This window comes from Hyla sarda, chromosome 2, assembly GCF_029499605.1.
Source record: "Hyla sarda isolate aHylSar1 chromosome 2, aHylSar1.hap1, whole genome shotgun sequence".
Classification (NCBI taxonomy): Eukaryota; Metazoa; Chordata; class Amphibia; order Anura; family Hylidae; genus Hyla; species Hyla sarda.
In genome coordinates, this window is record NC_079190.1 from 365465238 (window position 1) to 365489114 (window position 23877).

General features: G+C 43.9%; 1 protein-coding gene across 7 annotated transcripts in view; it reads right to left on the reverse strand.

The window, feature by feature from the left end:
* SYCP1 (synaptonemal complex protein 1) overlaps positions 1 to 23877 on the reverse strand; it is a 955469-nt gene that overhangs the window by 594472 nt on the left and 337120 nt on the right. For all 7 annotated transcript variants that reach the window (XM_056558361.1, XM_056558359.1, XM_056558362.1 and 4 more), the window contains one exon: positions 2008 to 2075. In XM_056558361.1, the coding sequence (XP_056414336.1) occupies positions 2008 to 2075 (68 nt within the window). The remainder of the gene's footprint in view (positions 1 to 2007; positions 2076 to 23877) is intronic.

The window sequence follows — 23877 nt, forward strand, 5'->3', positions numbered from 1 at the left end:
TCAGCCCCTATACTGATCAATGCTTTGCCATAGCATAGAATTGATCAGTGTTATCGGTGCTCTGCTGCTCCAGCCTGTTGAAGCTCCCTGGATGAGCAGAGCACAGACTGGACGGCTAGGAGGCAGGTAAGGGCTCTCCCGCCGTCCTCTCAGCTGATTGGGATAGTGCGGTTTCAACGCGATGGTCCCGATCAGCTCCACTGAGCAGCCAGGATACTTTTACATTTGTTTTAGATGCCAAAATCAACTTTGATCACTGCGTTGAAAGGGTTAATGCCAGGCATCAGCTGACAGGGTTTGAAGCGTGTTCAACTTGTGAGTGCGCTTGAAACCCTAGTAACGGGAACAGGGCCTACATGTATGCCCTTGGTCTTCAAGTACCGGGATGTAAGAGAGTACTTGTACGCCCTTGGTCCTCAACAAGTTAAAAGAATATGTTGGTAAATATTTGGTCAAGTAACACAAGGGCATTAATAAATTATGATACAAGTAATTAAGCAAATACACATTTTTTTTTCTAATGGACATATGCATATATTCTGTTCAACTTTTCCAACATGTACAGTTGTAAATTTATAATCAGCACAATCATAAATAAGGTGTAATCTGGTCACGGAGGGGTTAGTAAAAAAAACAAACACTCTCTTACCTTTCTCTTTCCTTGGTTGCTGCCAGTTTAACAGTGTTCCTCTGTCCGCTATCCAGCAATTTAGGTTTTGGTGACATGATCCAATGCTTGCTCATCCAATCAGTGGCTGCATTAATGTCCCGCCTAATCCGCTGATTGGCTGAGTGGGAGTGTGACATCACGTTCTCAAACCAAGAGGTGCTGGACAGGGGTGAGCGGAGTTCTGGCAGCTGCACAGAAATGAGGAAGGAAAGAGATTGGCCTCTTCAGCAGTAAATGCAGCATGAATGGATGCTTTACAATGTTGCTATAAAGCTTCCTTCCACTGCCTTACATGCTCCACTGGACTGTGCATAGTGCTTGTTGGGAAAAATATAAAGGGCGATGGAGCATCCTTTGATTATTTTTTTTTGTCTTATTTGTACAGAATCTTACATAAATTAAAACCCCGTGCAGGAGGCATAAGAAGGTGCATTAGAAGGCACGATAAATTATATACCATCACAATTACAGTTCTGTATAAAAGAGATATATAGGCCCTCATTTACTAAAGTCCAACCGACTCTTTTTCTCGGTTATTGCGCCTAAATTTTAGTTGCAACGCCTGCGCGACTATTTATGTGACGAAATTTAAGTCGCACAACCGACACTTTAGAAAACACTCGGAGTGTTTTTTTTTCACTCTGAAATGGGCGTGTTTTATGCAAAAATGGGCGTTTTACCAACAAAAACTAAAAAAATACTTCCAAAATCACTCGAGAAAAAGTGTGAGTTTGCCTCACACAATAACCGACAGCCAAGAGGCCGAGTGAAATTCCAAAAATTGAGTGATTTCCAACAAGGGACTGTTGTGTTTTGTGTGAAAGTAACTTGTTTTATAACCGGAAAACATTTTGTACAGTTCAACACTTTTATGAATAAAATCTTGAATGCTTTTGTGATTGTTAGTGTCTAATTTTTTTTTAACACATTTGCAATATTAGGTTTAAATCAATTGAACACCCAAGCTGATAAATAAGGATAATTGTTGTAATGTTTGAAAAATTATAACACATGAATACTTTTGATTCATGAAAACATTTTTAAACAAACAAGTCTAATCGATTTTGACTCACAGAACTAATTTCTTTAGCTCGGAGTTTGTGCGACACAATTGACTAGTGCGACACAAAAAAACGTGCGACAGAAAAAAAAACCAAAATGTGCGACAGAATAGTAAATAAGCTTGAAAAAAAAATGATGATATTGAAATCACTCCAGAATAAACACTCCACTCTTAGTAAATCAGGGCCATTGTGTACCAAAAATTCCATGAACATTGCCTAAGCCTTGATTACAACTTACAACTAATACTTGAATATTAAAATTTTAATGCCTACCAAGATGGTTAGATTTGTTCATTACTTCCAGTTTGAATGCTTCCATTTGAGCCTCTCTTTCTTCTAATCTAAATGAAAAGAATAAACATAACTGACCTATATGCTGAACACTTCATAAATATGCTGAAATGTTATATACTGGTATTTCAATCAGATTTTCATGATACTGTTCATTTATGCAGTATCTATATCAATTGAGATCTACACAAAGCTAACAGTTAATGAGATGATTGCACATTTCAATATTTAGTTATCTTGTATCAAAAGGACAAGTTTAGGTTATAATATTCTTAGAAAATGAAGGCTATTATGCTGCATGCAAATGTGAATTTAAAGTTAATCCTGGTCCCATCTCTTTCCTAGGTAAATGATTCATATGCAGCCAGCCATCCCCATGATGTAAAAGAAACATAATTCACCAGATTAGAAAATCTTTATCCACTGTAGGTACTTATCGCCAAGGATAGGGGTCAGCATGAGCATACAGTACTTTGTGATGCAATGCACTGTGTGTCCTGACGCCTTTTCATCATACCTATGGCATTAACTCATTCAGCAATTTGGGCAAAAGCAGGAGAGGGTGTTCCAAGAAAGAACAACCAATAAACTTGTAGCAGGGTAAAGGGCGCCTATGACCTTGCTATAATTTTAATGGTTGCCCTTCCTTGAACCACTTTTGGTAGATACTAACCACTATATACTGGGAATACCTGCACACAATTTTCTAGACATGTCATGGTCATTTGCTAAACGTGTTAGACACATTTGTGAACAATTTTTTTTTATGCAAACATTCAAGCCGATCATCTTTTTTGTAACTGCTACACCAAAAAACACTGCTTAGCACTAGAAGAATTATATGTAGAATTTAATTAAAATTAAAGTGAAGGTTCAGTTCTGCACTCATAACTGCTCAAAAATTATATAACTATATATATTATTAAAACTATATTGATAATGCCACTGCAGTTTTTGAGACAAAGCCAGAAGTGTATTTAACCCCTTAGGGACTCAGCCCATTTTCACCTTAACCCCTTAAGGACGCAGGGTTTTTCCATTTTCATTTTTTCCTCATCAGCTTCTAAAAATCATAACGCTTTCAATTTTACACATAAAATTCCATATGATGGCTTATTTTTTGCGCCACCAATTCTACTTTGCAGTGACATTAGTCATTTTTCCCAAAAATTCATGGCGAAATGGAAAAAAAATTCATTGTGCGACAAAATTGACGAAAAAATTTAATTTTGTAACTTTTGGGGGCTTCCGTTTCTACGCAGTGCATATTTCGTTAAAAATAACACCTTATCTTTATTCTGTAGGTCCATACAGTTAAAATGATACCCTACCCTACTTATATAGCTTGGATATTGTCGTAATTCGGAAAATTTATATGTAAAAAATTCTCATCCTCTAACTTTTTTATTTTTCCGCGTACGGGCCGGTATGAGGACTTATTCTTTGTGCCGTGTTCTGAAGTTTTTATCGGTACCATTTTTGTATTGATCGGACTTTTTGATCGCCTTTTATTCATTTTTTCATGATATAAAAAGTGCCCAAAAATACGCTATTTTGGAATTTTTTTGCACGTACGCCATTGACTGTGCGATTTAATTAATGATATTTTTATAGTTCGGACATTTCCGCACTCGGCGATACCACATATGTTTATTTTAATTTTTATTTACACAGTTTTTTTATGGGAAAAGGGGGGGGGGTGATTCAAACTTTTATTAGGGAAGGGGTTAAATGACCTTTGTTAACTTTTTTTTCACTTTTTTTTTGCAGTGCTATAGCTCCCATAGGGAGCTATAGCACTGCACACACTGATCTCTTATGCTGATCCCTGCAAAGCCATAGCTTTGCATGGATCAGAGAGATAGGGGCTCGATTGCTCAAGCCTGTAGCACAGGATTGGAGCAATCAAACCCAGATTGGACACGGTGGAGACAGGTAAGGGGACCTCTGCTAACGTCCAAACTGATCAGGACCTCGTGATTTTATCGCGATCTCCCGATCAGCCCGACTGAGCTGCCGGGAAGCGTTTACTTTCACTTTCAGACGCGGCGGTCAACTTTGATCGCCGTGTCTGAAGGGTTAATAGCGCACTGCACAACGATCGGTGCCGCAAGCTGTTAGCCCAGGGTCCCGGCTATGAATAGCAGCCAGGAACGACCCGGTGTGACCCCGTTTTAAACACCGGGACCAAGCGTAGGACGTAAAGGTATGACCTATGTCCTTAAGAGGACAATTGAGGACTTTTTTGCACTTCTGACCACTCTCACTTTATGCATTAATAACTCTGAGATGCTTTTCTTTATCTTTTATTCTGATTCCCAGAAAGTATTTTTGTGACATATTCTACTTTAACATACTGGTAAAAATAAAATTGTTACTCGCATCCTTTCTTGGTGAAAAATCCCAAACGAAAATTTTGAAAATTTTGAACTTTTTTTTAACTTAAAAACTTTCTGCTTTTAAGGAAAATGGACACTCCAAATAAATGATAAATTGATTCACAATTACAATATGTCTACTTTATGTTTGCATCATAAAGTTGACATGTTTTAACTTTTTGAATACATTAGGGGGCTTCAAAGTATAGCAGCAATTTTCAAAATTTTCACAAAAAATTCAAGATCTGAATTTTTCAAGGAGCAGTTAAGTTTGAAGTGGATTTGAGTGGCTTTTCTGTGAGAAATACCCCATAATTGAACCCATTATAGAAACTGCACCCCTGAAAGCATTGACAATTACATTCAGAAAGTTTGTTAACCCTTTAGGTGTTTCACAGGAATAGCAGCAAAGTGAAGGAGAAAATTCAAAATCTTCATTTTTTACACTCGCATGTTCTTGTAGAGCCATTTATTTTTTATTTTTACAAGGGGTAAAAGGAGAAAAATCCCCAAAAAATTTGTAACCCAATTTCTCTCAAGTAAGGAAATATCTTATATGTGGATGTAAAGTGCTCTGTGGGTGCACTAGAGGGCTCAGAAGGGAAGGAGCGACAATGGGATTTTGGAGAGTGAATTTTGCAGAAATGGTTTTTGGTGGGCATGTCGCATTTAGGAAGACCCTATGGTGCCATAACAGCAAAAAAAAAAGAAAACACATGGCATACTACTTTTAAAACCACACCCCTCAAGGAACATAACAAGGGGTACAATGAGCCTTGACACCCCAAAGGTTTTTGATAACTTTTCGTTAAAGTCAGATGTGTAAATGGAATTTTTTTAAGGGGTAATAGGAAAAAATGACCCCCAAAATTTGTAACCCCATTTCTTCTGAGTATGGAAATACTCCATGTATGGACGTCAAGACGCCATTTTGTAAAGTACAACACTCACAGAATTTTATAAGGGGTGCAGTGAGCATTTACTGGTATTTGACAGATCTTTGGAACAGAAGGCTATGCAAATGAAAAATTTAATTTTTCATTTTCACGGACCACTGTTACAAAAATCTGTCAGACACCTGTGGGGTTTAAATTCTCACTGCCCCCTTATTACATTCCGTAAGGGGAGTAGTTTCCAAAATGGGGTCATATGTGGGTGGGGGCTTTGTAAACACACGTGGCCTTCAATTTTGGACAAATTTTCTCTACAAAAGCCCAATGGTGCTCCTTCTCTCCTGAGCATTGTAGTTTGCCAGCAGAGCACTTTACATCCACATATGGGGTATTTATATACTCAGGAAAAAATGGTGATACACATTTTTGGGGTGCTTTTTTCCCTAATTTCCCTTGTGAAAACGAGAAATTTAGGGTAGCACCAGCATTTTTAATTTTCCCATCCAACTTTAACGAAAATTGTCAAACACCTGTGGGGTGTTAAGGCTCACTATACCCCTTGTTACATTCCGTGACGGGTGTAGTTTCCAAAATGGGGTCATATGTGGGTATTTATTTTTGTGTGTTTATGTCAGAACCGCTGTAAAATCTGTGGGAGGATTTTCCCTCCAGCTGTGAGCCCTGCGCTCACATCTGTCAATAAAGGAAGTGTGTCCATGATGTAGGTGATGATGCATGGACACAGCAGGACTAGTATGTGTCCAAGCAGGCAGGGGGGCATTTGGTTGACTGGCTTTTTCAGTATAAAATACTGAAAATTTTCTAATGAAAGCAATTGCAAATCCTATTGGTTTTGCATGCTTTACAACATATCTAAAGTTTTCAAATCTGACAGTGCCCATTTAAGGATCGGGGATAAAGCATACGCCCTGCGTCCCCAAGAGGTTAAAAAAAAGTTGAAAATATAAAGGAAGGACTTTCTACTGGATCCACTTCTGACTTCGGCTCAAAAACTGCAGTGGCAGTTTCCCAAAAAAATGCCAGAAACCTAGCCTTCTTGTGATTGGTAAGAATAAAGGAACTACAATTACATAATGGTAACATAACTGTGAGTTCACAGATCCTGCACTGAGGGAGTCCTGCAAAAAGAGTCAGTCCACTACTGGGGAGGAGGAGAAGAGGATCTTGTATTTCTCTCCCTTACATCTCCAGCATCTCCTATGCTTTTCTTCTGTGCAGTTTGACTATACACATGGACATGCACTGTGAACATGCACAGATAATTGCTGCCAATGGGGAAGGGGTGGAACTGAAGGCAGTGATGCACCACTGTGGTGTTTATTTAGGGCTGCTGGACAGGTATTTTGCACTGCATAGTGGTTTTTGGATCTGTTGGGGAGATACTTTGTGCTGGGGAGGTATTCTGTGCTGCACCGTGGTATTTGGCACTGCTAGATGGTAGGTATGGTGATTCTAGAGAGGTATTTTATGCTGCATTGTGGTGTTTGTTTGGAATTGCTGGAGAAATATATTTGTGATGCACTTTAGTGTTTGGTGCTACTGGGAAGGTGTTGTATGCTGCACTGTAGTATTCAGCAATGCTATTTTTTTCAACTGCTCTGTGGTATTTGGTGCTGCTGTAGAAGTATTTTGTTCTGTACACCCTTTTTCTCCTGGCTGTGTGAGATGGGTCTCTCTTAAAGGGGTATTCCAGGCAAAAACTTTTTTTTATATATCAACTGGCTCTGGAAAGTTAAACAGATTTGTAAATTACATCTATTAAAAAATGTTAATCCTTCCAATAGTTATTAGCTTCTGAAGTTGAGTTGTTTTTTTCTGTCTAACTGCTCTCTGATAACTCACGTCCTGGGAGCTGTCCAGCTCCAATGGGGAAATTTTCCCATCATGCACAGCTCCCGGGACGTGACATCATCATTGAGCAGTTAGACAGAAAACTTCAGAAGCTAATAACTATTGGAAGGATTAAGAGTTTGTAATAGAAGTAATTTACAAATCTGTTTAACTTTCCGGAGCCAGTTGATATTTGAAAAAAAGTTTTTGCCTGGAATACCCCTTTAACCCCTTCATGACCCAGCCCATTTTCACCTTCATGACCTGGGCATTTTTTGAAAATCTGACCACTGTCACTTTAAACATTAATAACTTTGGAATGCTTTTACTTATCATTCTGATTCCGAGATTGTTTTTTCGTGACATATTCTACTTTATTTTATCGGTAAAATTTCACTGATATTTGTATCCTTTCTTGGTAAAAAATCTAAAAATTTCATGAAAATTTTGAAAATTTAGCATTTTTCTAACTTTGAAAGTCTCTGCTTGAAAGGAAAATGGATATTCCAAATAAATTACATATTGATTCACATATACAATATGTCTACTTTGTGTTTGCATTAAAAAATTGACAAGTTTTTACTTTTGGAAGACATCAGAGGGCTTCAAAGTTCCGCAGCAATTTTCCAATTTTTCTCAAGATTTTCAAAATCTTAATTTTTCAGGGCCCAGTTCAGGTTGGAAGTGGATTTTAAGGATCTTCATATTAGAAATACCCCATAAATGACCCCATTATAAAAACTGCACCCCCCAAAGTATTCAAAATGACATTCAGTAAGTGTTTTAACCCTTTAGGTGTTTCACAGGAATAGCAGCAAAGTGAAGGAGAAAATTCTAAATCTTCATTTTTTACACTCGCATTTTCTTGTAGACCCAATTTTTTAATTTTTACAAGGGGTAAAAGGAGAGAAATCACCCTAAAATTTGTAACCCAATTTCTCTCGAGTAAGGAAATACCTCATATGCGTATGTAAAATGTTCGGTGGGCGCAGTAGAGGGCTCAGAAGGGAAGGAGCGACAATGGGATTTTGGAGAGTGAGTTTTTCTGAAAGGGTTTTTGGGGGGCATGTCCCATTTAGGAAGCCCCTATGGTGCCAGAACAGTGGACCCCCCCACATGTGACCCCATTTTGGAAACTATACCCCTCATGAAATGTAATAAGGGGTGCAGTGAGCATTTACACCCCACTGGCGTTTGACAGATATTTGAAACGGTGGACTGTGCAAATCAAAAATTTTATTTTTCATTTTCACAGCCCACTGTTCCAAAAATCTGTCATACACCAGTGGGGTGTAAATGCTCACTGCACCCCTTATTACATTCCGTGAGGGGTGTAGTTTCCAAAATGGGGTCACATATGGATATTTATTGTTTTGCGTTTGTCAGAACTGCTGTAACAATCAGCCACCCCTGTGCAAATCGCCTCAAATGTACATGGTGCACTCTCCCTTCTGGGCCTTGTTGTGCGCCCCCAGAGCACTTTGCGCCCACATATGGGGTATCTCCGTACTCAGGAGAAATTGCGTTACAAATTTAGAGGGTCTTTTTTCCCTTTTACCTCTTGTGAAAATGAAAAGTATAGGGCAACACCAGCATGTCAGTGTAAAAAATTTATTTTTTTACACTAACATGCTGGTGTAGACCCCAACTTCACCTTTTCATAAGGGGTTAAAGAAGAAAAAGCCCCCCAAAATTTGTAAGGCAATTTCTCCCGAGTACGGCGATACCCCATATGTGTCCCAAAACTGTTGGCCTGAAATACGACAGGGCTCCAAAGTGAGAGAGCGCCATGCGCATTTGAGGCCTGAATTAGGGATTTGCATAGGGGTGGACATAGGGGTATTCTACGCCAGTGATTCTCAAACAGGGTGCCTCCAGCTGTTACAAAACTCCCAGCATGCCTGGACAGTCAACGGCTGTCCGGCAATACTGGGAGTTATTATTTTGCAACAGCTGGAGGCTCCGTTTTGGAAACAGTAGCGTACCAGACGTTTTTCATTTTTTGGGGGGAGGGGGGCTGTGTAGGGGTATGTGTATATGTAGTGTTTTTTACTTTTTATTTTAGGTTAGTGTCAGTGTAGTGTAGTGTTTTTAGGGTACAGTCACATGGGCAGAGGTTCACAGCAAGTTTGCCGCTGGAAGTTTGAGCTGCAGCGCAAAATTTGCGCCATCTCAAACTTGCAGCACTCACTGTAAACCTCCGCCCATGTGAGTGTACCCTGTACATTCACATTGGGGGGAGGGGGCAAACATCCAGCTGTTGCAAACTCCGAGCATGCCCTTTGGCTGTCCGTGCATGCTGGGAGTTGTAGTTTTGCAACAGCTGGAGGAACACTGGTTTGGAAACACTAAGTTAAGTAATAAACTTTCAAGTGTTTTGCAACCAAACTTAGTGTTTCCAAACCAGTGTGCCTCCAGCTGTTGCAAAACTACAACTCCCAGCATGCATGGTCTGTCAGTGCATGCTGGGAGTTATAGTTTTGCAACAATTGCAACAGCTGGAGGCACTGAGGTAGGAAACGGACAATGTTTCCCAACTAGTGTGCCTCCAGATGTTGCAAAACTACAACTCCCAGCATGCCCAGACTGCCAAGGCATGCTGGAAGTTGTAGTTCGGCAATATCTGAAGGATCAGATGTTGCTGAACTACAACTTCCAGCATGCCTGGGCAGTCTGGGCATGCTGGGAGTTGTAGTTTTGCAACATCTGGAGGTCCACAGTTTGGAGACCACTGTATAATGGTCTCCAATCTGTGCTCTTCCAGATGTTAGAGAACTACAACTCCCAGCATGCCTGGACAGACTGAGCATGCTGAGATTTGTAGTTTTGCAACATCTGGAAGAGCACAGATTGGAGACCATTATACAGTGGTCTCCAAACTGTGGACCTCCAGATGTTGCAAAACTACAACTCCCAGCATGCCCAGAAAGCCAAAGGCTGTCTGGGCATGCTGGGAGTTGCAGTTTTGAAACTCTCAGAGGCAGCAGTGAGATCGCTTTACGGCGATCTCACTGCTGCCAATGAAGATGCTGCACTGCTGCCGGAAACTCACCTCCGGGACGCAGCGCAGCCAGGACCGCATGGAGGACGCCGGGACCGCACGGAGGACGCCGGGACCGCTCGGGACTCCGCTCCGACGGGTAAGTGACGCCGGGGGACGGGACAGGGACACTTAGCAGAGCGGTGTGTGTCCCGATCCCCGTGATCGGAACTCACACACCGCGCTGCTAAGTATTTTCATAGCGAAACGCTGCTATCAGCTAGTCAGATTTGACCAGCTGATAGCAGCGATCGCTGGGGGGGGTGGGGGACGAAACCCCCCGTGGTCGCACGGTAAGATGGCTGGCTATCAGTGATAGCCACCATCTTTCCGGGCGCTGCGGGATGCCGCGAGTAGCGGCAGTAATGTCCATGACGTACCTGTATGTCATGGGTCGGGAACACCTTGCCACCCATGACGTACAGGTATGTCATAGGTCGGGAAGGGGTTAAACTGAGGCCTGTTCCTTCTTCCTACACTTCTTACTCCCTCTCACCATTTTAAAGCTGTCCATTCACACAAATAGTTTTGCAGACAATAGATCCACAATATTTGTAGGAATACATAGTTTGATACATAGTTTAAAAAGGTTGCTACATAGTTTGTAGGTTTACAATTCTATAGTGTTAATAATACCAAAAATGTAATCACACATCCAAAATAGCATATAAAATGTGTCAGAGATATAGGCCCCGTTCACACTACGGAATTGCCGCGGGCGCAATTCCGCGTTGTGAACTTCAACATTAGTGCGAATGGGTCTCCGCGAGACCCATTCACACTGCGGAATTTCAGCGGTGGACATTTCCGCCGCTGAAAGTGTTCCGCGCAAAGAAAGAACATGTTCATTCTTTGCGCGGATTCATCTGCGAGAATTCCGTAGTGTGAACAGGGCCATATGCAGTGATGTAAGAGCTTAAAGGGGTACTCCGGTGAAAACCTTTTTTCTTTTAAATCAACTGGTGGCAGAAAGTTAAACATATTTGTAAATTACTTCTATTAAAAAATCTTAATCCTTCCTGTACTTATTAGCTGCTGAATACTACAGAGGAAATTCTTTTCTTTTTGGAATGCTCTCTGATGACATCAGGAGCACAGTTCTCTCTTCTGACGTTATTATAATAATAATAACAACGCTTATTTATTGTTGTCCTTAGTGGGGTTTGAACCCAAGTCCCCAGCACTGCAAGGCAGCAGTGCTAACCACTGAGGCACCATGCTGCCCTTAGCATGCATCTGCTATGCATGGTTGCTAAAATGGACAGAGATGTCAGCAGAGAGCACTGTGTTTGTGCTGTCATCAGTGTTCCAAAAAGAAAGGAATTTCCTCTGCAGCATTCAGCAGCTAATAAGTACTGGAAGGATTAAAAATTTTTAATAGAAGTAATTTACAAATATGTTTAACTTTCTACCACCAGTTGATTTAAAAAAAAAAGTTTTCACCGGAGTACCCCTTTAAGAGGAGTGTGGGACTGTGTTGGCATGCAGCACAATTAGCGTTCATAAATTAGGTCTGTGCATGGTGTATGGTATATTTGCCGTATGGTACATCATTATAGTAGGCGGTGTTTGGAGCCTCTGATAATTGTGGAATCCCATGGCACCAACAGCCTGACCTGGATCATTTATTAATTTGCTTCTCCTTGACAAGTTGACTGTTTTTATCCTGGTTTTTGTCCGTTTGTGACTTTTAAAGTTCCTCAATTAAGTGAAGATATTACAGATTGCTGGCCTGATGTTCATCTTTGGTGTTTTGGTGGGGTTGGGGAGTTGTTTAGGCATCTCCCTGGAGTATCTCCCTGGGGTAAAGCAGTCAATAAGTGTGTAGTGTAGTTTTCTTTGTGTGTTTTTTTCCCAACAGATATTAGTAAACAGTATTTACTAATGTTTCCCATGATCTGAGCTGTAGGGTTTTCCTCAGTTTAAATCCACCCCCTTTTCTGTGGAAACCTTAGCAAATATGTTGGGATTTTTCGAAAATGTCGGGTACATGCCCCCTTTTCAGCAACCACGCCCTCTGTTTCCCAATGGCCTCAACTAGAGAAGAGCGAATTGAAGTTGATGAGCCGAATTCGTTACGAATTTCATGAATAATTCAATTTGCAACGAATGCGAATATCACCGCGAATCGCTTCATTAAACTTCATTTTACAGCATTTCAGGCTATTGGAGACCTAAAATGGCGGATCCACATGTGAGTACATGGGGCAGGGGATTATGGGAGGGTGGGAAACAGCGGTGGGAATGAAGGTAGACGGGATGACCCTGAATCGCATGTGAGATGCAGCCTATCAGCATTTATTGACCCCTGTGATGTCAAAGCCCTATATAATCGGCAGCCATCTTTCCTCTCTTCATTTCGTCTATGCACTCAGAGATAGAGAGAACGGGACTGCGTGTGTATAACTAGCTTATACCACAGCATTACACTGCAACTGCTAGTCACATAAGCATTGGGGAAAGACAGGAGTGCAGAGTGCTTTCCTGTTACACTGAGAAGAAGGATCATTGATAGCTAAACCTCCTATTCACGTTATTGAGCATTTCAGCAGAGAGGGGCAGATAGCTGTTCTGCCTCATACAGATCACCAAGTTGCCTGAACTTTATCAGCCATCTTACCACCTAATTTTTCAGCGCAATTCAGTATTTTTTTGCTCCAGAAATAATCTGCTGCTCAGAATTGTGTGACAGAATGCAATTTAGGGTTTAATCCCTGTATAATTTTTTTTGTGGTGCTGCACTGTTGGGTCCTGCTGCTGTTCACAAATATGTTCTTTTTCAGCGGACTGTAGTGCATTTGTTTGCCCTCATACGTGCATAACACATGCCTACATCAAAGCAGTCTACTATTCTGTATCTGTAACAAGTCTAGATACAGCAAAAGTCCTGTCTCCTGGCAAAAGTAATCACCGGCTGGTGTTTTTAAAAAATACAGAGTTTTTTTCTGGCTATAGTTGCGCATATTACTGCCCTCATCAGTGCATACCGCATAGGTACATCCAAGTATTGTACCATTTAGTACCTGTTAATCTGTCAAGGTGCTCCATACTGTCAAAGTTCAAACAAAAGTCTTTACTGGCTGGTGTTTTTAAAAAATACTAGGGGTGTGAATCGCCAAGAATTTGGCGATTCGATTCGAATCGCGATACCAGTGTGGCGATTCGATATATCCCGATATATCGCGATACCGTCTAGGTGACGATACATCGCGATATATCCCGATTCTGTTTAAAAAACAATGTCTTTTACGCTTTTATTAAAACTTTATTTTTATTTTATTTATTTTTTTGTACACTTTATTAGTCTTTTAGGAATCATTAGATTCCTCAGACAGATGAATAGAGTTCTATTGAACTCCATTCATCTGCGATCCATTGATAGAGCCTGGTCCAGCCAGGCTCTATCAATGACAGAGCCACGGAGAGCATACACATCTCCCTTTAGACGCCGCTGACAGCTTTGACAGCGGCGATCTAAAGGGTTAATAGCCAGCCGCGGCGATCGCCGCATGCTGGTTATTAGCGGCGGCCCCCGGCTACTGAGAACAGCCGGGGGCTGCAGAGTATGGAGCGGGCACGAGTCGGGAGCCCGCTCCATACATGCTGCAGAGCACCGCATGCTGGCTATTAGCGGCGGTGATGCATCAGCGGCCCCTGAATACTGAAATCAGCCTGGGGGCCGCAGAGTATGGAGCGGGCACGAGTCGGAGCCCGCTCCATACATCCAGAGCGCCGTCGCCGTGTCAGATCCGGCTGACAAAATGTGCAACTTGTATCTCCTGATGCCCGGGACATGCTTTCTGTGCATCAGGAGATACAAATTCCACATCACTAAAGCGATTTTTCACTTGCTGATACTGAATCGATTCAAAATATTTTTGAATCGATTCAGTATCGGCAAGTGAAAAATCGCGATAATCGCGGGAATCGATTTTTTCTTACATCCCTAAAAAATACAGTTTTTTTCTGCCTATAGTTGCGCATATTACTGCCCTCATCAGTGCATACCGCATACGTACATCCAAGTAGTGTACCATCTTGTACATGTTAATCTGTAAAGGGCCTACATACTGTGAAAGGACAGCCCTAAGTAATCACCTGCTGCTGTTTTAGACAAATACTGTTTAAAGAGTAGTGTAGTGTATTGTAATACCCTCATATAGGCACTAAGTATGTCAGGCAGAGAAGTGCCAGGACATGCACAGAGGAGTGGCAGAGGCCAAAATACTTCAGGCAGAGTTGGCAGCAGACTTGGGGCGAGTGGCAGCAGGAGTCGCAGTGAGAGGCCTGAACTCCCGGTATCAGCCAGCGGTCATGTCTCGACCAGCAACCCATCTGACGTCGTCAATTAGTTAACACGATCATCCACATCACCACAAGTGACATCTGACACCCCCAGTCAACAGTCGGTGGGTTCCTTAGACACAACCCTCAGTTGGCAAGGCCCGGGAGCAGTCCTTGTCCTCCCATTGACTTTAACCTATGCTGTTCCCTCTCCTAAAGAAGTATCTTATGCTGTGGGCTCAGCTCCACTATTTACTGAGGACGACCTAATAGAGGACAGTCAGCAACTACTGGACAGCCAAAATGGGGAGGAGACATGCACCGCTTGCTTCGCTAGGCGGCCAAGTAGAGATGCAGAGAGTGACGTGGGAGGCGGTGTTGCAAGGGTTCAGGGTCCTGAAGCAGACACTGTTGGGGAACCTGAGGAGGACATCAGTGATGTGCACACATCTGTTGATGATGATGAAGGTGCTTCATCATCATCAGGAGGAGAGAGTTGCAGGTTGCCCTTGAGGCAGCAAGGCGGTAGCACGGTTGGCAGTCAGCGTGGTGGCAGGAGTGGAAATTCAAGAGTCAAACGTGCCCGGGGGAGACCACCTACTTCGTGGCAGCCTACCTTTCCGGGAGGTAGTGGAACAGGGGTTCCTGGAGACGGCGCCAGTAGCAGTCAATTAGTGCGCACTGCGGTTGGGAAAATCAGCTACTCAGCGGTGTGGAAGCTTTTCATAAGGCATCCGGAGGAGGTTCATGTAGCCTAAAGCAAGATCTGTCGGCAGAAGGTGAAGCGTGGCCAGGGTCCCAATGTCAGCACCACGGCCCTCCGTCAACACATGCTTCGCCACCATAAAGCGGCCTGGGAGAAGTGTGGCTCCGATGTAGTGATCCAGCCTGCTGCATCACCCAGTGGCCATCCGCTCCCTCCTTCATCCAGCCAAGGCTCCACCACATCAGCCGAAGGGAGCTGTGTGTCAAACCCTCCTTCTGTTGCTCCTGCTTCTCCCGCTTTTAGTCAGCCATTCCGCCAACAATCCATCGGCGAAGACATGTCCAAGAGACAACAGTATGCGCTCACTCATCCAACGGCGCAAAAGTTGAATGTGCTCCTGTCCAAGTTGCTGGTGTTGCAGTCCCTCCTTTTTCAAGTGGTGGACTCTGTACCTTTCAGAGAATTGATGGCTTGTGCGGAGCCGAGGTGGAGAGTCCCAAACCGTCATTTCTTTGCAAAGAAGGCAGTACCAGCCCTGCATAAGTTTGTACAAGAGAAGGTGGGCCAGTCCTTGAGCCTGTCGGTGTGTTCAAAAGTGCACGGCAGCTCCGACGTGTGGAGCTGTAACTAAGGGCAGGGACAATACTTGTCTTTTACGGCCCACTGGGTAAATGTGGTTCCTGTACAGCCACAACAGCAACTTGGACAGGTCACACCGCTTCCTCCTCAACGCTCTTGCTCTCAGGCAGTTGGTCCTTTTACAGTGTGCGACACCGCCTCCTCATCCTCCACTGTGTCCTCGGCCTCCACTGCACGTCCAAATCTCGGTGGCCCTTCATCGTACCATGTGTGTAGGGCATGGCGGTGTCAAGCTGTTCTTCACATGGTTTGCCTTGGCGAACAGAGGCACATAGGGGAGGAACTGCTAAAGTAAATTCGTAAAGAAATCTGAGTATGGCTTACTCCCCGAAATCTGGAAATGGGAACCATGGTGACCGACAACAGGAAGAACATCGTGTCCGAGCTGCGACAAGGAAGTGTGAAACATGCGCCCTGCATGGCACACATGTTGAATCTGGTTGTCAAGCACTTCCTCAAGTCTTCACCACATTTGCAAAACATCCTGAAATGGCCAGGAAACTGTGCATGCACTTCAGCCACTCGTACACTGTCAAGCACACCTTCCTTGAGCTGCAGCGTCAGAACGGTATCCCACAACATAGTCTTATTTGTGACGTTGCCACACGTTGGAATTCCACCCTCCATATGTTGGACAGACTATACGAACAAAGAAAAGCCATCACCGATTTCTTGATGATCCAAGCATATAGGAGTACTCCCCTGTGTAACTTCAATGTGAACCAGTGGCAGCTCATATGTGACACCTGCCATTTGCTAAGGCCCTTTGAGGAAGCCACATTATTCCGCTATGAACGACGTAATTTCACTCCTACATTTCCTACAACAAATGATTGAAACCATGGCTGGTCATGGAAATGGAGACGTTGCGCCTACATCTCAAGGCTACATGAGCCCTGTGGGGGCTGAACTGGAGGAGGAGGATGATGAGGGGCAGAGCGGAGCACAGTTTAGGTTGGATGAGATGGCCGGTGTATCTAGTCATCGGACAGGAGAGGAGGTGCAGGAGCAGCCAGAGGAGCTGGATGGTTATGAGGAAGGCGATACAGAGGACCCAGACACACCGTGGCAGTATGCAGTGGAGGTGGAGGCAGGTAGTTCCTGCGAGTCACTGGCGCAAATGGAACGATGCATGCTCAGTTGCTTGCGTAGTGACCCCTGTATTGTCAAAATTCATCAACGGGACGACTTCTGGATCTCCACCTTATTAGACCCTCGCTACCGTCCCAGAATGGGGGACTTTTTTACACCCACTGAGAGGGAGGACAAACTGACCTACTACAGAGAGATTCTACGTAGTCAGTTGGCCGATGCCTATCGGCCACATGGTCCATCCACTCGCAGGTCTGACTCGGGGGGGCCCTCTGCACTCACCTTCCACTGCCATGGCTGCTGGGGAGGGGAGGGGTGGCAGAAGCAGTACCAGCTCAATCAGCAGCAGCCTGAGTCTACAGTCTCTGATGAGTAGCTTTCTTCACCCGCATAGTGAAGCAACTCATCAGCAGCAGGTAGACATGGAGCAGGACCTGAACCAGCAGGTGGTGGCATACCTTGACATGACCATGCCAACAACCATTGAAGATTCGCTGGACTGGCAGCCAAACTTGATTTATGGCCGCAACTAGCATAGTTTGCCCTGGAAAAGCTGTCCTGCCCGGCTGGTAGTGTGCCAACAGAGCAGGTGTTTAGTGCGGCCAGGGCCATAGTCACCCCAAGGCGAACTCGTCTGTCCACTAAAAATGTGGAGAGACTGACGTTTGTCAAGATGAATCAGGGATGGATCAGCCAGGATTTCCAGCCACCAATGCCAGATGCCTCAGGGTAGATTGACCATGCTGCTACACCAACATTTCCCAATTATGGTTGGTTATGAAACCCTCTTGGGTTATCAATTAGGGTTATGAAACCCTCTTTGGTACTGCGAATGACTGCTCCTGGCTCATCCTGTGTCTTTCAGGAACTACTTGCCTTACTGATGCTTCTGGCCTTGGGCCTTTAATTTTTGGATGTTTAGCAGTAGCTAAATGCATGCTTAATGCAAAGTTCAACATTGATCTTTAAATGTAAGGGGTTATGAAACCCTCTTGGGTACTGCGAATGACTGCTCCTGGCTCATCCTGTGTCTTTCAGGAACTACTTGCCTCACTGATGCTTCTGGCCTTGGGCCTTTAATTTTTGGATGTTTAGCAGTAGCCAAATACATGTTTAATGCAAATTTCAACATTGATCTTTAAATGTAAGGGGTTATGAAACCCTCTTGGGTACTGCTCCTGACTCATCCTGTGTCTTTCAGGAACTACTTGCCTCACTGACGCTTCTGGCCTTGGGCCTTTAATTTTTGGAAGTTTAGCAGTAGCTAATACATGCTGAATGCAAATTTCAACAATGATCTTTAAATTCTCGGCGCTCTGCCAGGGTCTTCTCCTACCCCGCCGGGGCCGATCCGAGAACCTCACTAAACCATCCAATCAGTAGGAGACATGCGGTGTGTACAAAGGGCAGGGACTTAATGAACCCGAGCTTATGACCCGCACTTAGTTGTGATTCTTCTTGCAATCCCTGATCCCTATCGTGAACGGGGTTCAGCGGGTTAACCGCACCTGTTGGTGAAAGATAGACACGCGCTGGTCCGTTCAGTGTTTTGCGCGTGCAGCCCCGGACATCTGAGGGCATAACACACCTGTTATTGCTCGATCTTGCGATTGATCGTGCAATGTAAGGGGTTATTGAAGCCTCTTGGGTACTGCTGATGCCTACTCCTGACTGCTCCTGTGTCTTTCAGGAACTACTTGACTTCATGATGCTTCTGGTCTTGGGCCTTTAATTGTAGGATTTTTGAAATACATACATGCTTAATTTAAATTTCAACATTTATGTGTAAATTATTGAACACTCTTGGGTAGTTTTTTTTTCTCAAATTTTCTGATAATTATCACAGTAATAAACTTGAATTTTCCAGAATAATAACCATTACACCATTAAACGCTTGTTGTGTGTGATTTTTTAAGTAAAATTTTCAAAAACAATACGGAGAGGGATGAACTCTGCTTCTTTATTTCATAAAAAATTATTTTATAGAAGAATGTCTTTTGGTGGCCCACCGTCCTTCATTATAGAGTCTTCTGGACTCTTGGATATGCGCTTGTTCTTAAACAAAGGTACAAAAACCAAAAATGGCCGGTCAGGGCTATGGAGACGTTGCGCCTACATCTTACGGCCACATGAGCCCTGTGGGTGCTTGTGAGATTAGGTCCTTTGTACCAACACGGCGGGGTCCGGGACACAAATTTTGATTTAACCCCTTAAGGACTCAGGGTTTTTCTGTTTTTGCACTTTCGTTTTTTCCTCCTTACCTTTTAAAAATCATAACCCTTTCAATTTTCCACCTAAAAATCCATATTATGGCTTATTTTTTGCGTCACCAATTTTACTTTGCGGTGACATTAGTCATTTTACTCAAAAATGCACGGCGAAACGGAAAAAAAAATCATTGTGCGACAAAATCGAAGAAAAAACGCCATTTTGTAACTTTTGGGGGCTTCCGTTTCTACGCAGTGCATATTTCGGTAAAAATTACACCTTATTATTCTGTAGGTCCATACGGTTAAAATGATACCCTACTTATATAGGTTTGATTTTGTCGCACTTCTGGAAAAAATCATAACTGCAGGAAAATCTATACGTTTAAAAATGTCATATTCTGACCCCTATAACTTTTATTTTTCCACGTACAGGGCGGTATGAGGACTCATTTTTTGCGCCGTGATCTGAAGTTTTTATCGGTATGATTTTATCGGACTTTTTGATCACTTTTTATTAATTTTTTAATGGTATAAAAAGTGACCAAAATACGCTTTTTTGGACTTTAGAATTTTTTTGCGCGTACACCATTGACCGTACGGTTTAATTAATTATATATTTTTATAGTTCGGACATTTACGCACGCGGCGATACCACATATGTTTATTTATTTTATTTTTTTACACTGTTTTATTTTTTTATGGGAAAAGGGGGGTGATTCAAACTTTTATTAGGGAAGGGGTTAAATGACCTTTATTAACACTTTTTTTTAAACATTTTTTTTGTAGTGTTATAGGTCCCATAGGGACCTATAACACTGCACACACTGATCTCTCATCCTGATCACAGGCGTGTATTAACACACCTGTGATCAGTGTTATCGGCGCTTGACTGCTCCTGCCTGGATCTCAGGCACGGAGCAGTCATTCGCCGATCGGACACCGAGGAGGCAGGTAAGGGCCCTCCCAGTGTCCTGTCAGCTGTTCGTGACCGCGATTTCACCGCGGCGGTCCCGAACAGCCCGACTGAGCAGCCGGCTCACTTTCACTTTCGCTTTAGAAGCGGCGGTCAGCTTTGACCGCCGCTTCTAAAGGGTTAATACCGCACATCGCCGCGATCGGCGATGTGTGGTATTAGCCGCGGGTCCCGGCCGTTGATGAGTGCCGGGACCGACGCGATATGATGCGGGATCGCGGCGCGATCCCGCTTCATATCGCGGGAACCGGCGCAGGACGTAAGTATACGTCCTACATTGTTAAGGGATTAAATTTCAAATAAAAAAAATCACACATTTCAATGGTCTCCTCATGCTGCAGCCAACTCCAGGCTGCGTCATTCTAGTAATATATAGAGCACCCGCTGTCCTAAATTTTCATAAACATTTTTTTTGTCAAAAATGTTTGTCTTTTTTTATTAGGGATTGTGAAGATTTGGTGCATTCTCATGCATCAGCCAACTCCAGCCTGTGTCATTCAGGCAATATATGGTTTACTGATGGCGCTGCTGGGCCTGGGTCTGGGAATTTCAAATTTTCTCATAGGTAGCACCCGCTATCCAAAAGTCTTCTTCATAAATTTCTACAATTGTTGTGTTTTTTGGGGGGGTTTGTGAAGCCCGTGTGTACTCATGCATCAGCCAACTCCAGGCTGTGTCATTCAGGCAATATATAGGTAGCACCTGCTGTCCTGAATATTCTGTTTTTTCTTTGGGATTCTTAAGCCCTGGTGTGTACTCAATGCTGCTTCCTGCTACACTCTGTCAGCCCGTTGGTCCTGTGACAGTGTGCTACTCTGCCTCCACATCCTCCACTGTGTCTTAAGCCTCCACTGCCTGGACAAGTCTCAGTGGCCCTTCAGCATACCATGTGTGCAGGGCACGGCGGTGTCACGCTGTTCTTCACATGGTTTGCTTTGGCGAAAAGTCTTGGGAACAATGGCCGGTCAGGGCAATGGAGTTGTTGAACCTACATCTCACGGCCACATGAGCCCTGTGGGGGCTTGTTGGATTTGGTCCTTCTTACCCACACGATGGGGTCCGGGACACTAAGTTAGTTTTAATTTTCAAATAAAAAAAATGATGGCTCTGATGGGCCTGGGTCTGGGAATTTCAAATTTTCTCATAGGTAGCACCAGCTATCCAAAATCTTTTTCAAAAATGTCTAAAATTGTGTTATTTGGGGGGGAATTGTGAAGCCCTGCTGTGTACTCGTGCATCAGCCAACTCCAGGCTGTGTCATTCAGGCAATATATATGGTTTACTGATGCCGCTTTGGGGCCTGGGTCTAGGAATTTTAAATTTTCTCATAGGTAGCACTCGCTATCCAAAATCTTCGGTTTAAATTTCTTAACTCATCTTTTAATCTTAGGGATTGTGAAGGCCTAGTGCCTACTCATGCTGCTGGCAACTCCGGGCTGTGCCATTCATCCACTATATGGTCTCCTCATGCTGCCAACATGTCCACACTGTCATTCAGCCACTATATGGTGTGCTCATGCTGCCAACACCTCCACGCTGAGTCATTCAGCCACTATATGGTCTCCTCATGCTGCCAACACCACCATGCTGTGTCATTCAGCCACTATATGGTCTCCTCATGCTGCCAACATGTCCACACTGTGTCATTCAGCCACTATATGGTGTCCTCATGCTGCCAACACCTCCACGCTGTGCCATTCAGCCACTATATGGTGTCCTCATGCTGCCAACACCTCCACGCTGTCATTCAGCCACTATATGGTGTCCTCATGCTTCAGTCTCATCCAAGCTTTGTCATTCAGCGGCACCTTAGACACCGCTCCCTGGTACTGCCCGTGTCATCTGCCACACAGGCCCAACGGATCCATTACCTTCTGGGTTCCTGTCTTCCAACCTTGAGTGTTACAGTAAGTTCCAGCCATGGATCTCGCTGAGGTACCTCTGCAAGAAGTCACGGATCTTCCCTCCGTTGTGGTTCGTCAGTCGTAGCAGTTGGCCCGACAGGTGCAGCAACTTACTCAATTGTCTGCTATGATGCAACAGCTATTAGCCATGCAGCAGCAACTGCAACCTGCTCCACTTTCTCCACCTGTTCCTGGAGCGTCTTCGGGGTCCAAGCTATGCCTACCTCTAGTATGATGGAGATCCCAAGTTGTGTAGAGACTTAGTTACACAGTGCTCTATGCATTTGGAGCTTATTTCTGACCAGTTCCCGAATGAACAAGCTAAGGTAGCCATTGTCATCAGTCTCTTGACTGTAAAAGCCCTGGCCTGGGCTACATCACGGTGACCCAGTATCCTCTAACTTGACGGCTTTTGTTGCTGAATTCTGCAGTGTCTTTGAGGAACCCTCTTGGCTCTACTGAGTCTCTGCCAAGGAATTCCTCCGTGGGAGACTATGCGGTTCATTCCCGCACTCTTGCCTCAGAACTGGCATGGTACGATGAGGCCGTGAGTGCTACTTTCAAAAAAAGGACTATCTAGATGGATAAAAGATGCTCTCGCTGCACAAGATCCTCAGTCTTTCTTGACTGAACTTATCCACTTAGCTACACGTATTCATGTGCGTTTTGTTGAGAGGCAGGAAGAACTTGGAGAGAGAACCTGCCTGAACACGGCGATATCCTCGCCTGGCTCCCGTGTTCCAACGTCCACCACTACAGTCCCCTGTGCCTCTTGCCGAAGAGGCTATGCAAGTGGATCACGTTTGTCGCAACAGGAAAGATCTCGGCGACGCAGTGAGAACTTGTGTCTGTATTGTGCTAGCCCAGAGCCCTTTCTCAAGGACAGTACTGTTCGTCCTCAGCATCCGGGAAACACTCGCACCTAGGCCACATGGGATAGGCGTCCCTAAGTGTGAACACTACCTCTCTTCATTTGACCATTTCAGTACAAATCTATACTTCTGTCAAGACATCATTTATCGCTACTGCATTTTTGGATACTGGTTCCGCAGGCGACTTCATTGATGCCTCTTTGGTCCATAGATATCATCTTCCTGTTACTCGGCTTGCCAAGCCTTTATTCATCTCATCTGTAAATGGACAAAGTCTGGACTGTAAAGTGCTATTCTGTACTGAGCCTCTCGTCATGCAAGTGGGAGTCTTGCATAAGGAAAAGATTGAATTCTATGTGCTACCTCACTGTACTTTAGAGCTTCTTCATGGTCTTTCTTGGCTCCGACGTCATTCTCCGAAACTTGATTGGAGAACTGGAGAAATTACTCGCTGGGGACAGTCCTGTCAAAATCTTTGTATTAGGCAAGTCCAACCTAAAGTTCCCCGTCTGCCTCCTTTACCTGGTCTGCTTCCACCCTACCAAGATTTTCAGATGTATTCTGCGAGAAGCAGGCTGAGACTCTACCTACACATTGCCCTTACGATTGTCCCATTGATTTACAGCCTGGAACCACACCTCCTCGTGGAAGCATTTACCGGCTATTGGTTCCTGAGACCCAAGCCATGGCTAAATATATCCAGGAGAACCTCCAAAAGGGATTTAGCCGTAAGTCCTCTTCCCCTGCCGGAGACGGTTTCTTCTTTGTGGGGAAAAAGGATGGTTCTCTCTGTCCATGTATTGACTACAGGGGACTTAACAAAATCACGGTCAAAAATCACTATCCTCTTCCTCTGATCTCCAAACTTTTTGACCGTCTCCGGGGGAACCAAGGTCTTCTCCAAGTTGGACTTGCGGGGAGCTTATAATCTTATTCGTATCTGCGAGGGAGATGAATGGAAAACGGTCTTTAATACTCGTGATGGACATTTTCAGCATCTCGTGATGTCT